Source organism: Thunnus maccoyii, chromosome 18, assembly GCF_910596095.1.
Source record: "Thunnus maccoyii chromosome 18, fThuMac1.1, whole genome shotgun sequence".
Lineage (NCBI taxonomy): Eukaryota > Metazoa > Chordata > Actinopteri > Scombriformes > Scombridae > Thunnus > Thunnus maccoyii.
Window position 1 is genome coordinate 7136044 of NC_056550.1, and position 13356 is coordinate 7149399.

The window sequence follows — 13356 nt, forward strand, 5'->3', positions numbered from 1 at the left end:
GTTTTTGCTCGTGTGTGGGAGATCCTGCCCAGCACTCAAAAGCTCCTGGAGTCCATGAGAAAGCATAAGGCCTCTGCCAACTGCATTAAAATTAAAGGCATTGACAAGGAATGTGTTATTGCCAGCTCAGATGGGGCCTGCATAATCTGGGACCCGGTGGAAGCCAGAACTCGCCCACTCAACCCCTTCTGTTTCTTTTCTGCTGAAACAAAGTCACATCACAGGAACGGTTAAATCAATTTAGTTCTAATGAAGGCGATCGTGTTGTTAGACCTTGGGAAACTTTTGTAGAACAACGCATTTAGTCAGGGCTGTAAAAATACACAAAGCAGTATTGATTTCTCTCCTGGGGCATGCTGTTTCCTCACTCTGTCTGTCTATGTAGGCATTTTGTGAGGAGTCAGATGGAGCTGGATAACACTGATCAGCACTGTCCACAACACCTCACAAATGTATGTCATTAGTGTAGGAAGCAGAGAGCTAAGGCTGCAATTATTACTGTCATTATGGATTAATCAGCCAATTATTTTCTCGATTAATCTATCCATCTGTTAAATGTCTTGTTTTGTCCAACAAACAGTCCAAAACCCAAAGATATTCAGTACACTATCATGTATGACTAACAAAAACATTAAATCATCACATGTGAGAAGCTGAAACCAGCTATTTTTTTTGGCACTTCTGCTTAAATAAATGACTAAAATGATTATTCTTTTATGAAAATAGTTGGAAATTAATTGCCCGAGGATCGATTAATCAACATTGCAGCTCTACAGAGACGTGTGAAAAACATTCACTATCTTTAAAAATCAGAAAAAAAATGCCTAAACTTTCATTCTGCTTTACTACAAAACCTACAAAACAATGTGATGTGCACAGTGTACATTCTTGCCTCTGGTCATATTTTACTGAAGAAAGGCAGCCACGGCAGGGCTCACAGTGATAGCGCATTGTTCTTTCAGCTAAGGGAGTGTTTGTTCCCGGAGCGGATGGCATATATGACTCAGGCGACCAGATGGTCTCTGTTGCCTGCTTCATTTTTGGGGATGACATTTCCTTCTTTGCAGGGAAGAGCGTCACGGGCAAATTACCTCTCTCTCCTTTTATAGGCATAATGTTACTTAACTATTAGGCAGCAAAAGTGATCTAATCGTGTGTGTATATATAATAATAATAATGATCATGATAATAATAATAAAACTTGAACCAGAACTGTGCTGCAGCACTCTGAATGAAACACACCTTGCTGCCTCTTTAATTTGTATTATCTTAACTTTGAGATTTGAGACATTAATGTTCAAAGGACTGCACTTTGTATGAGAAGCACATCAAAGACAATAAAATATAGGCCACATAAACATGGAGAGGGAAAAACAAATCCACTTAACTGCATTTCTTTACTATGCATCATCTTCCCTTTTCATAGAGAGGGAAGAACACATTATATGGATTTAGATTTCAGTCTTAGCAATGCGAGAAATCAACTTTGCAAGAGAGAAATTAAAAAGCACCTGCCTTTTAAAGAATCATTCTAAAAATAACAATCGAGAGAGGAGGCCGAAACAAGGAGACAACTGCCAAACACCGAGGTGATTGTTGCTCAGCCACAGACTCTCAAACATGCACAGCACTGTATGATAGATGACAGCAGCTCAGAGGTGCCCCTGGGTCATTACTGCAAAAGTTTAAAAATTGTATGCTTCATCAATGCTAGTCTTTTGGAGTAGAAGGATGGAAATACTCCAATCTGTGGCTTTTTGGCAGTTTTTATCACCCTTTCTTGCTCCTATAGGCAGGTGAGGAATTCAAAGAGTTGACATAATATGTCAGGGGAGGACCACTAGCTCAACTTGCAGCCTTGCATTCGGTCTGCGGTGATTGTGTCAGAGAGGTCAGTACACTTTACCTCTGCAGTGTTGGTTCACATGCACAGGTAACATGTTTGGCTCATTGCGTGCAAGAGAGAAGATTGTTATTTGCTTCTTTTTGGTGACATCAGAGTGTTGGGAAAAGAGTATTGTTGGAAGTTGTGAGTGCAGTGAGTTCTTCTAGGCTATTTGAGTTACACTTGAGTTTATTCTCTCTTGAAATTCAGCCTGCTGCTTCCCAACAACAACAACAGCAACAACAACAACAGGTCCTCCACACAATCACAAGCAGCACTCTGAGGAGAAGCAGAGTAGGAGGCTCTTCTTGGCTCACTCTTCAGGTTGCATTAGCAGTGAGGGGGAGAGTCAGTCGTAATGCTTTTGCTCACCATTGCAATAAATCTGCAGTTTTTAGTGTTAGCAAGAAAACCTTGTGTGAATAAACATATCTGTGTGGTGAGCAAATGAGATAAGCAAAGCCGCCCTTGCATACTTCATGGCCTTGGAATGAAGGTAATAAGCCAGGACACTGTAACCTGTGTGAAATGCCCTCCAAGGCTTAGTTAATGAATTTCCTTTGTAGACTGCTGGGGTCACACACACATATTCACACAAGAAATGCTCGCTTGCCGTTTTTTTATTCTGAAGTGATCAAAATTGACACTGCCCATAGAGCAGAAAAGTGACTGACAGAATTCTTTGACATGAAAACCCCTGGTAGCTGATGTCTCTTCACAGTGGGAAATCACTTCTGTCAAAAAATATCATAGCAGATTTTGAGATTTTCTGAAGGTACCAGAGGGTAAAGGGATTCCCCCATAAAAGAGGCATTGATGAAAGATGCGAGCACAGCCTTTCAAACAGAAAATCATTTTATGTAGTCAAATATAAGTCAAATAATAGACTATTAAAGATTCTAAATGAAACATGAGCTTTGTACGTTTTTGATTTTCATCATAAAGTAACCAGCATCAAACTTTTGGCCTATTTATGACCTAAAATGTGATATACATATTGAGTTTATACAGGCCTAATTTATCCTACTGATCGGTGGAAAGTTGTCAGTGCCAACAACATGGATCCAGACTGTACCCTGCTCTCTTATCTCCCACATGTGCTAGAATGTGGGAGGAGGCAGCCACACAATCACAAGCCTTTTCCAGGCGAACTTGGGAGCGATGGGAGGGGAGCGCGCAGTGCTGCAGCTGGACGGCGGAGCGGCTCGTGTGGTGCCGGGCATGACGAGATGCTGCCTGTCACAGCGGTGTCGGAGTGATAATGAACGCCTTCAGTAAGTGCTGGGATGGATGAGGAAGGTTTGCTGTCAGCGCAGGGTGGAATAACAGTGTGCCGTTGTGCCTCCTGGCTCCGCGATGGTGTCACCTCTGGGCGCTTTTCCCTCTGCTATCCGGACAGGGGACACTGGCGGAGAAGTGGCACACCGGCATCGGAATTTACACAATTATCAGTCTCAGAATAGACAGGCGAGGGAGTAGAGGAGTTGTCATGGAAAGACAGAGCAGAGTCAAGGAGGAAATGCCGACATTGAAGGAGGAGAAGCGCAAAGAGAAGAAGCCGAAATCTGGGAAGCTTTTCCGAAAGAAATCGTTAAAGTCTGTAGGGAGTTTTATGAACAAAATCATCAAAACTTTGGGCACTTTCACCCACTTTGGAGACGCTGACGCGCAGGACGCGGAGGACGACGACGGGGGGTTTCGGAATGGCGCACCTTGCACCCTCAGCGCCAGCTCAGGAATTATCAAAGAGGATGTACAGGTGGCGTGGGATCGGATGGTGAAAAACACTCAGAGCACGTCTTCATCTCTGTGCACCGGCAGAGAGAAACTACTTTACCAATACGGAGACAAAGTCCCAGGTGTTCTGGGGCTGAAAAACCACGGGAACACGTGTTTTATGAACGCCGTGGTCCAGTGTTTGAGCAACACCGATCTGCTCGCAGAGTACCTGGGGCTGGAGCGGTACAAGCTGGACCTGAGTGAGACCAGAATAAACGGGCTGGTGAAAAGTGATGAGACGAGGCTTGCCAAGGGAGAAGTCACGGAGAAGTTGGCATCACTTGTCAGGGCTCTGTGGACTCTGGAGTACACACCGCAGCTGTCTGTGGACTTCAAGGTACGCAGAATTCACTCAAAGTCCCCAAAACACAGACCACAGGTGGATATGAGCTCAGTATGAGTGCACATTAGAGAATAGGGTAGATTCAGTGAAAGATAAGGGCAATTAAAGGACAGGTTCACAATTTTTCAAGTCTGTCTTAAAACAATACTCAGGTACCCAAATGAACATTGAAACATGTTTTTCTTGCTGTAATCATTCCTCCTGTTCATACTGACGATTAGGCCTAGAGGATCCCTTCATGATGCACTTACAATGTAAGTGATGAGGGCCAAAATTCACAAACCTCCTTCTGTGCAAAAATGTATTTAAAAGTTTATCTGAAACTAATATGAAGCTTCAGTCATCCAAATCAAGCAATATCTTTCAGTGTTACAGACTTTTTAGTGCCAAAGTCTCTCTTTTTGTTACTACACTTCCACCCCAGTTCAACAGGGAAACACTGTCCGAAGACACACAAACAGGGAATTTGATGTTAAAAAGACTGTAAATGTGGCAGATATCCACTTGATATGACTAACTCAGACTGCTGAAGCCTCATATAAGCTTCAGATAAACTTTTGAATGCAGTTTTGCACAAAATGACTGTGGACACACTGTGGATTTTGAATAATTTTAATCGCCCGTGTGAACCTGAGGAATGATTACAGTGAGGAAAACCTCTGTCAGTGTTCATATGGACACCTGACTGTCGTTTAAAGATTGTGAAGCTGTCCTTATCAACGTCTACTCTTACTGTATTAGTTCTTTAGTAATAAGAACAGTTAATGCTCAAGTGTAGAGTGTCAAGTCAAACATAATCACATGTTATGCAGACAGCAGTATGCCATAATAACCACTATGAAGTGCAGGGAGTAGCCTGAATGTAATGCTCAGACAAAAGGAAGTGTCATGAGTGTTACATCATTTGTTATAATTGCCAACAGTACAGCAACCATTCTCTTACCACAGGCAAAAACAAGCGTACAGCCTTGTGACTTCAATGTTTTCCTGCCAGGTGATAATGAGGCTGCTGCTCGGTGTCACCGGAGTCTGAGCACCAGGGTCAAGTGCTGTGTTAAGAGTTTTTCCACTAGAACACACCTGCGTTACAACACTAAAAACTTGAGCGATAAATAAAAGGGAAATCATTTTAGCTGCTGTTGTGATGTGAATTATGTTGGAGATGTTTTACTGGAGCACTCTCCACTTAAGATCTCCCTTCCCCTGAGAATCAGGAGCTGTGACTATCAGGAGACCCTCAGGCTTTCCTCCTCTGCCCACGCTGAAGATAGAAGGGGGGGAAAAAGCAACCATACTTTATCTGCCTGCAGCTCTTTGCTCTGGATTTCTCTGAGCCATAGTTCAAGGCAAGAAGTAGATAATATGGTGCAGCGAATAAAGACACCCCACAATGGATCTATTCTTGGAAATGCTAATTACTCTGTAAGAAAAGGGTATAAGTATGACGACTGGAGTATCTTGACCCCTACTGTGTAGATGTAAGGGTGCTCTCATGTAAATCAAAGGTTTACCTGAGAGCCAGTGAAGTGTTTTGCAGTTTTGCAGCATCAACAGTCACTGACACAGAGAATCAATTTTAACATTTTCCCATCTGTTGTGCTCTTCGATAAACTCTGCTACCCCTGTTAAAATAAATTCCCTCAGCCAGAATTCCTGCTGCCAATAAATCCCCAATTCCACACTTTCATTTCCCTCTTATCTCATGGGAATCTGATCAGACATTTTTGGGACAACAATCAGGGAACAGCATGGAAACATCTTGCCAAGATTAAAAGACAGATTCAAAGAAAACAACTCCCTCTTGTATGTGATGCTTCCTGTGTTGGAGCACACACACACACACACACACACACACACACACACACACACACACACAGAGAGAGAGAGAGAGACCCACACACACACTGCCCTGCCTCTTGGCTGTGGTTTGAGACCATAGGAGGCCCAGAGTTCATGCAGCTTAGGCCTTCTGAAATTGCCTGTTGAGTAATACCATGGCTGCCTGGAGGGAGGCATTATAAAATAATCAGATAGCTCTCAGGCTTGTGGCTGAGAGGCAAAATTAACTCCCAGTTGCAGGAAGTCCAGACAGCACAAAGCATTTATAAACAATCCTCCAAAAAGGATTAGTCTTTATTTAAATGGATAAATCAATCAAGTGTTTTCGTACGTTGATTATCACTTATTGCAGGCTTCTGTAACTCAGGTGTATTGCCATAAGGGCACTGGTTAGGTGCAGTAAAAGCATCCATATTGAAAGCACTTAAAAGGACTACCAATAGTACCCATCTTCCCATCACATGAATTTTGATAAGATATGATAAAAGGGTAGGTGTTGAAAGGGATTCTTTTTTTTTTGACAATTACCCTTTCAACAGGATGTACACTGCGCTGCACTTTTTAGTTTAAATGAATAATGCTGTTCATGTACACCACACCTGTGAATGTAGATATATCCTCATCTGATCAAAAGAAAAGGTTCCAAAGTTAATAAATCAGGAGTGGGCTCCTCACTGGTCAGTTGTCTGCAGAGTCCCAGTCAGGAGCGAAAAACACACTAAAAACGTCCTGCTGAATGCCTGGCGCTCTGCCACATACCAGTACCACCTGGCCTGCAGGACAAGAGAGGCGAAAGGAGGAAAGCAGCTTTTCTTAATGTTCACTTAAGTATCGTAATGCTTCTTTGTGATATCTGATAATGTCGATGTGTCCAGACGTGTCTCTGGCATTAAACCGGGCTTAGACTACGCAAGTTTTAAAATCCTTGCCGATTTTGAAATCGGGTAGCATCACGCACACTTCATAGATGTTCTCCATTCTAATCTCAAATATGCACATTCTACAGGATTTGAAAATAATGGCATATCGCACACTACATGATGGTATTGAGATTATCGTGCGAGAAGGAGCAATGCACCACCTCACATGATCTCATGGGGAAGCAGATGGAGACTGATATAGTGCAACAAGTTGCTTTAGTCAAGCTCTTCTCTTTTTCCATATGGTTATGATATGTCTTAGAAGACATGTTATATAGGCAGTCGTGTTCTTGCCTCATATCGACAAGCCTATCCTCCATCTCACCTGTCCAAAGCACCCGTATAACAGCTTGTTGTTGTTTCCTCACGGTTGCCATTATAAAAGTCTTCTCATTCACTTCCGTCTCCTTGTAGACTTGTCTCTCTCATTGGCTATTGTGGTCCTGCTCAGAAAGTAGTGACGTAATCATCCAAATTTTAAATCCTAAATATCAAACATGTTGACATGAAATTATGGGGGTGGCCCCAATGAATCTGCAAGCAGTTCTGGAGGTTTAAAGTTGGATCTGTAAACACCTCACATTACCAGATAATCTGGGCCGAACATCGGTACCTACCAAGTTCCCAGACCAGATTTCTCCTCTAAATGTCAGGAGGGGTGAATCGAGGATAAATCAGCCCAAAACTCCTGTAGTGTGATCCCAGCCTTACAGTTGAAGGGTTGAGTTTCTTCAACCTGCTCTGGAAGCAGATGTGGGCTTTTGATCTGGACAGTTCTCCTGCATTTTCTGAATCCCCCCTGGCAGGATGGTGTGTTTGCACAGAGGGGCCTGGACAGGGACAGGGCCGAAACTCAAACAGTTACTCAACAGACAATTTATCAGTTTCCATAACATGAGAGGCGTAGGAAAGAAGGGAGTAAGGGTAAGCAGGCAAGATGACTGAACAGGAATGTGGTCATCCCCTCGGTGAATATTTATGGGTCTATTTAGGAAGCTAAATATATGTTGTGATGACCTCATCTTGGTGAAAGTGGGCTTTGCTTGCAGGTATGTGTCAATGTTTGTAGTCTCCATGTTGATTTTGAATGATTATCTATGTTGCTGGTTACAGTAAATAAGGATGCAGGTGTAGATCAGTGATTCCCAACCAGGGTTACTTGTAATTGAGAGTATCTGAAAAATAGTTAGCAAGCTAGCAGAAAAGTCTAAATAGTAAGCTAGCTAAAAGTAATGAATAAACGGTTAAAAAAAGATAGTTATAAGTAATTCATAAATAATTTAAAAAGTTAGCTAGCATTAAAAGTATTAGATAAATAATTGAAATTGTAACCAAAAGTAATGGATAGATGGTTGAAATAGTAAGCTAAAGGTAATGGATAAACAGTTAACATAGTTGAAAGTAATGGATAAATGATTGGAATAGTTAACTAAAAGTAATGGATGAATGGTTGATAGTTAAAAGTAATGGTTGAGATAGTTAGCCAAAAGTAATTAATAAACAGTTGAGATAGTTAGATAAAAGTAATGGAGAAGTGGTTGAAATGTCTCGCTTTTACCATTAGTAGTAGCCTACAAATGCAAACTTGACCAAACGAGCCTTAACACTGACATTTAAATTGTGTGAAAGAAATGTACTACAATATCTACCTTTATATAGTTAAGAACATCATAATATAATGTTAAAAACATCCAGTTTAAAATCAATTCAAATGAACACTTCTGGAGCATGATGAGTGCTGATGATGCACTTGAGTTAATTGGGCTGTGGGAGTTTGTCTGAGAAAAAGAGTGGGAACTACTGATGAAGAGGATAGATCTCTTTTAGTTAGATGGTTGAGTGAATATTTACCAGAAAAAAACACACACGTTGCCAACTGGCCAGTGGCCAATCTGCCAGAAAGCAATAAAAAACATACAACCTTTTCCACAACCTCAATTATATCACTGAGACAATTGCCACCTTCAAAAGGCTGATGGTAATTACTGTTATTACTTTGCTGTAATGACTAGCTGCACAACAGCTTTAGGTTAGTACATGTCCATGGCTCCCATGGTTAATATCATAGCATTTATGCAAAGTATCCCTGAATTTTTGAAGAGCATCGATTTTAAAAAGATCTGCTGTACTACATTGAATGTTATCTAATCAGTCTTCTTTAAAAACATTTGTAATGTTAAGTGTGATAGTTCTTAAATTTGACAATGAAGAGGCCATATTATACAGTATATGGTGTTAGCCACGACATTTAGAGATTACACATGATTAAGTTTGTAAATATCTTATTCTGAAATTCAAGGCAAACATAAGACCTCCCACAATCAGAGGTGTGTCACCCATATGAGCAACGTTTAGAGTGCAGTGAACCTTCACTGAAAAATGCAGTTTTAATACGTTGATGCCTATCTGCTGTTTTGACATGCTCTTTATGTAATAACATTGTTGCTCAACAAAGACGCATAGCTGTCCAGTTTTATCGGCTAAAAACAGTAGCTCTCTATTGGTTAACATTTCATATTTTGTTACAATCTTATTCTTTAAATGATTGTAAGAATCCTGTTTCACATGACAACACTCATATATTTTAAACTTTGAGATCTATGAGATAAAGGAAGCTTCACTTTCACTTTCAAGACAAGATCAGAAGAGAAGATTAGAGAACTTTATCGCTCTGCCAAGACTCCGCCAGCAGTTTTTCTCTGTTTATGAATTTTTATGTTCACTTTTTGCTCTTGTCGGTAACTACATCTCAGTAACTACTTTGAAATGCATTCCTGGCTCCACGTCTAGTCAGTTATCAATCTGGTCATACCAAACAGCTATCTTTTATTAAATGATTTGAAGGGAAAGTTGACTTGAGTATACTTTTTTTTAAAGGTCTGCTCTTTCCTTGTCATTCAGAGAACTACACGCAATTACGCTGTGCAGCTGCATTGTAACATTCAGTTACATGCTTTACTCAAGGACACTTAAAGGACCAGTGTGTAGGATTTAGTGACATCTAGCAGTGAGGTTGCAGATTGCAGCTAACTGGATACCCCTCCCCTTCCAAGCGTGTAGGAGAAACCTACAGTGGCCGCAAATAATGTGAAAGGCCCTCTCTAGAGCCAGTGTTTGGTTTGTCTGTCCTGGGCTACTATAGAAACATGGCAGTGCAACATGGCGGGCTCCGTGGGAGGACTAGCTCTCTATGTAGATAAAAGTCTCATTCTTATTTTCTTGGCGTTATACACTAAGTAAAACATACTTATATTATATTCCATTTCTGCCAAGTCTGTTCCTCCTGATGCCACTAAATTTTACACACTGCACCTTTAAGTGCTGGCTCTTAAAGGACCAGACAGTGTGTTTTCTTTTTGGGACTGAACTAGCAACTCTCCAGTGACAGGCCTCTGACACCGTCATTAGACATCCTACATCACGTTATGGTTTAATAGCTATAAAAGGCATATCTCATATTAGTGGAATTATGAAGCAATGATTACAGTTGGCTGTTCCCTCTGCTATAATCTCTCATCACTGCCTGTGCTTCTCCAGGCTGCCAGCTGCGGTTCATACTGTTAATTCCTGCCTAATTGAGTTGGGTGCCATTCACATCTGAAGTCATATTATACAGTGTGTGAGCTTAAGTAGTCTTCAACCTACTTTTAAGAAGAATGTTATTCACACCTAAAATAGCAATTCTTGAGAAGTAAAGGGGGAGGCAATTTTTGGTTAGTGCAAATTTGCAATTCTAGGATTCCTCTGATCAGGGAAGAGCTGCCCATTCAGGAGCCTCAGTTGTACCAACGAACACACCCAAGCTGTGAAATCCAGTAAACAAATAGTGCTTGAGATTCACATCTAGTGTGAGAGAATTCATATTGCTTCTCCAGGTGCCCACGACGGCTTTTGTTTTTCATTGAAGTAAAATTGGGATTATGTGGATAGGATAAATATATCTGTGGATTTCAAAAGGTTTCTCTACACCTAAAACTATTATTTAGCTGTAGAAAAATTGCAATTTCATCATGCGAATTCCCTCCCTTCTCCAGACTATAGTGTCCAAGTATGGATCACAGTTCCGTGGTAATTCCCAACATGATGCCCTGGAGTTCCTCCTGTGGCTGCTGGACCGCGTCCATGAAGACGTCAATCTGGCCTCCCACAACAACAACAACAAGACCAAAGCTCCTGGAAAGGTAAGCATCGAGCAGGCTGTTTGTCCATGTAGCAGCAGTAGAGGAGACGTGATATTTCTACTTCTCAGTAATGAGAAACCTTTCTTGACTGTCATTGATCAGGAAACATGTCCCACTTATGGTAATATTTAGTAATTAAGGTTCACAATGCATGCTTAATCGATGCATAGTTAAAACATGACTCATTATGATCAAATGCATGAATTAATTCATACTATATCATGAACTCCTGTGGCTTAATACATAGTGAAGTCATTATTCATTCATGTGATTATAGGCGTTTAATGGATCGACTTTTTATGAGTGTTAACTCACACTTAAGACATACATTAATTAATGTGTCATTAAAATATTTTAATGACACATTAATTAATTAATGTATCTATCATCTAAAAATCTCTTTGTTCATGCATTTACAGATTGCATATTCAAATGTGCTTGCATGAACCAAGACGATATGCACTGAATGTAGCAATGTAGCTGATATTCAAACGCAATATGCACAGTAAACATTAGCAAATGTTTTCTGATGTTTTTCCTCCAGCGGTTCACATCTCTGTGTTTGTGTTGTTTATTATCAAGCTAGCAGGTCTTATCTCACTGATAAGGATGTCCAGAAGTTTTTTGATAATTCCACAGACAGCAGTATCATTAGCTCTTCAGAGGTTACCTCCAGGTCTCAAAATATGTTCTGCGGTGCAGTTTTCATGCGACCGAAACCAGTGTGGCAATCTAAGGTGTGCAACCTTGCTCTGTGTCTAATGCATTGCCTGTGGACAAGTGTGGCGATTTGGTGTTGGATTTTCTCTCAGCACATCTCCTCCTCGAGGTGGGCCTGCAGGCGCAGTGTATTCCGATACTCCCTGAATGGAACTTTGAACTGCTCTGCTGTGAGCCATTAACGCAGAACTTTCATGTATTATTAAAAACATGTTTTTACTTTTGAAATAGACATCCCTCTTTTTTGTAGTTTTATCAGGGTGATAACCAGTGGCATAATTTATGAGAAGTGCTACACTGTTGCTTGCTGTTGGTGAGTCATTGCAAATAAATCCACTCAAACTCAGTGCCCCCTGTTTCCTGAGGCGCTAACTGCAGTGATTTATTCTGTTGTTTCATCATTGTGGGATCGGGATATATTGAGATCAGGAAGTCTTACACTCCCAAGGCTATAAATTGGATAATTTAAGATAATGTATAACATGCTCTTTTCTCGTGAGTGTTGGTATGACCAACATGCAACCTTCACATGCACTGACTGCTTATATTCACTAAAAAGGTTTTCTGTTTTATTTTTGTTTTTTTCCTATGTCTGTGGCTGTAACCTTGCTCCTTTTCTCTGGCTTGTGTATAGCTTGTTGTCCTCTCCTTGTCTGCTCTTGACTCTTAGTCCTCACATTAGCATGTGAGTGATAAAATGAGACAGATAATGATAGAAATCTGTCTAACAGAGAGACCTTCATCCTCTGTGGGGGTCCAGGTCTCTGTATCAACAGAAAATCTTGCTCCACCAAGTTTCCAATTTTTCTGTGGCTCATACAGAATACTCTGATATCACATGAACAACTGTAAGCCTCCATCTCCTTGTGAGCTGAGACTGAATGATGGAGTGAGGTCAGGGGGTAGGGGGTGGGTCTGGACTGTGTCTTTGAGTGCACATGGGCATGCAGAGGACATGACAGGAGGCTAGGACTGGAGAGTTGCTGATAAGGTCTGTCATGATGAGTCTGCAGCACCCCAGGGAAAATGTCGCCACACCTTCACCCACAGAGCCGGAGAGGTGTGGAAGATGTAAACCTGACAAAAAAAAACGTTGACTTAATCCTGGAATCCACTCTATGTTGGTTTCAGCAGCATGATTCATTTGATTAAAAGAGCAGAACGTTTACTTGGGTTTCCTTTTTCTCAACATTTAACCCTCTTCTCAATTAGAAGGAGAGATTTTTACTTATCTGATTGGATGAAAGCCAATTTTTTACACTGCAACAACATGAAAAGGCCATTAACAGTTTTGCCATTGTTGTTTTTATCATGTTTGATTTAGCCTTTTACAGTAGCTGACCTGTTTTCCCTTATTCAGTGTTACACACTTTTTCTCCTCTCCCATTCTCCAAGGAATGCTCAGATGACATGCTCTTACCAGGAACCAACTTTTTTCTGGCCAGATCCTATATTCAGATTCACTATGTCTTCAATATCCAACAATCAGTCACTGATCTAGCCAATACAAGGTGTCATCTCCACTTTTATGTTTATGACATTAGCTGGTGCCAGTGAAGCCAAAGATTTGGTAGCTCCAATTCTAAAATACAAGCAATGACTATTTATTTTAGTGGAGGCAGGATGGAGGAAAGGTTGGTGGAACCATGGAGGGAGAATGTGTTTGTTGGATATTTCAGAAACTGATTG

The 13356-nt window shown here is 41.0% G+C and overlaps 1 protein-coding gene across 1 annotated transcript in view; it reads left to right on the forward strand.

Annotated features, from left to right (window-relative positions):
* The first annotated feature begins 3037 nt into the window (after positions 1 to 3037).
* usp43b (ubiquitin specific peptidase 43b) overlaps positions 3038 to 13356 on the forward strand; it is a 67633-nt gene continuing 57314 nt past the window's right edge. Inside the window, exons 1-2 of the mRNA XM_042392922.1 lie at positions 3038 to 4001; positions 10801 to 10947. Of these exons, the coding sequence (XP_042248856.1) occupies positions 3375 to 4001; positions 10801 to 10947 (774 nt within the window). The 5' untranslated portion in view covers positions 3038 to 3374. The remainder of the gene's footprint in view (positions 4002 to 10800; positions 10948 to 13356) is intronic.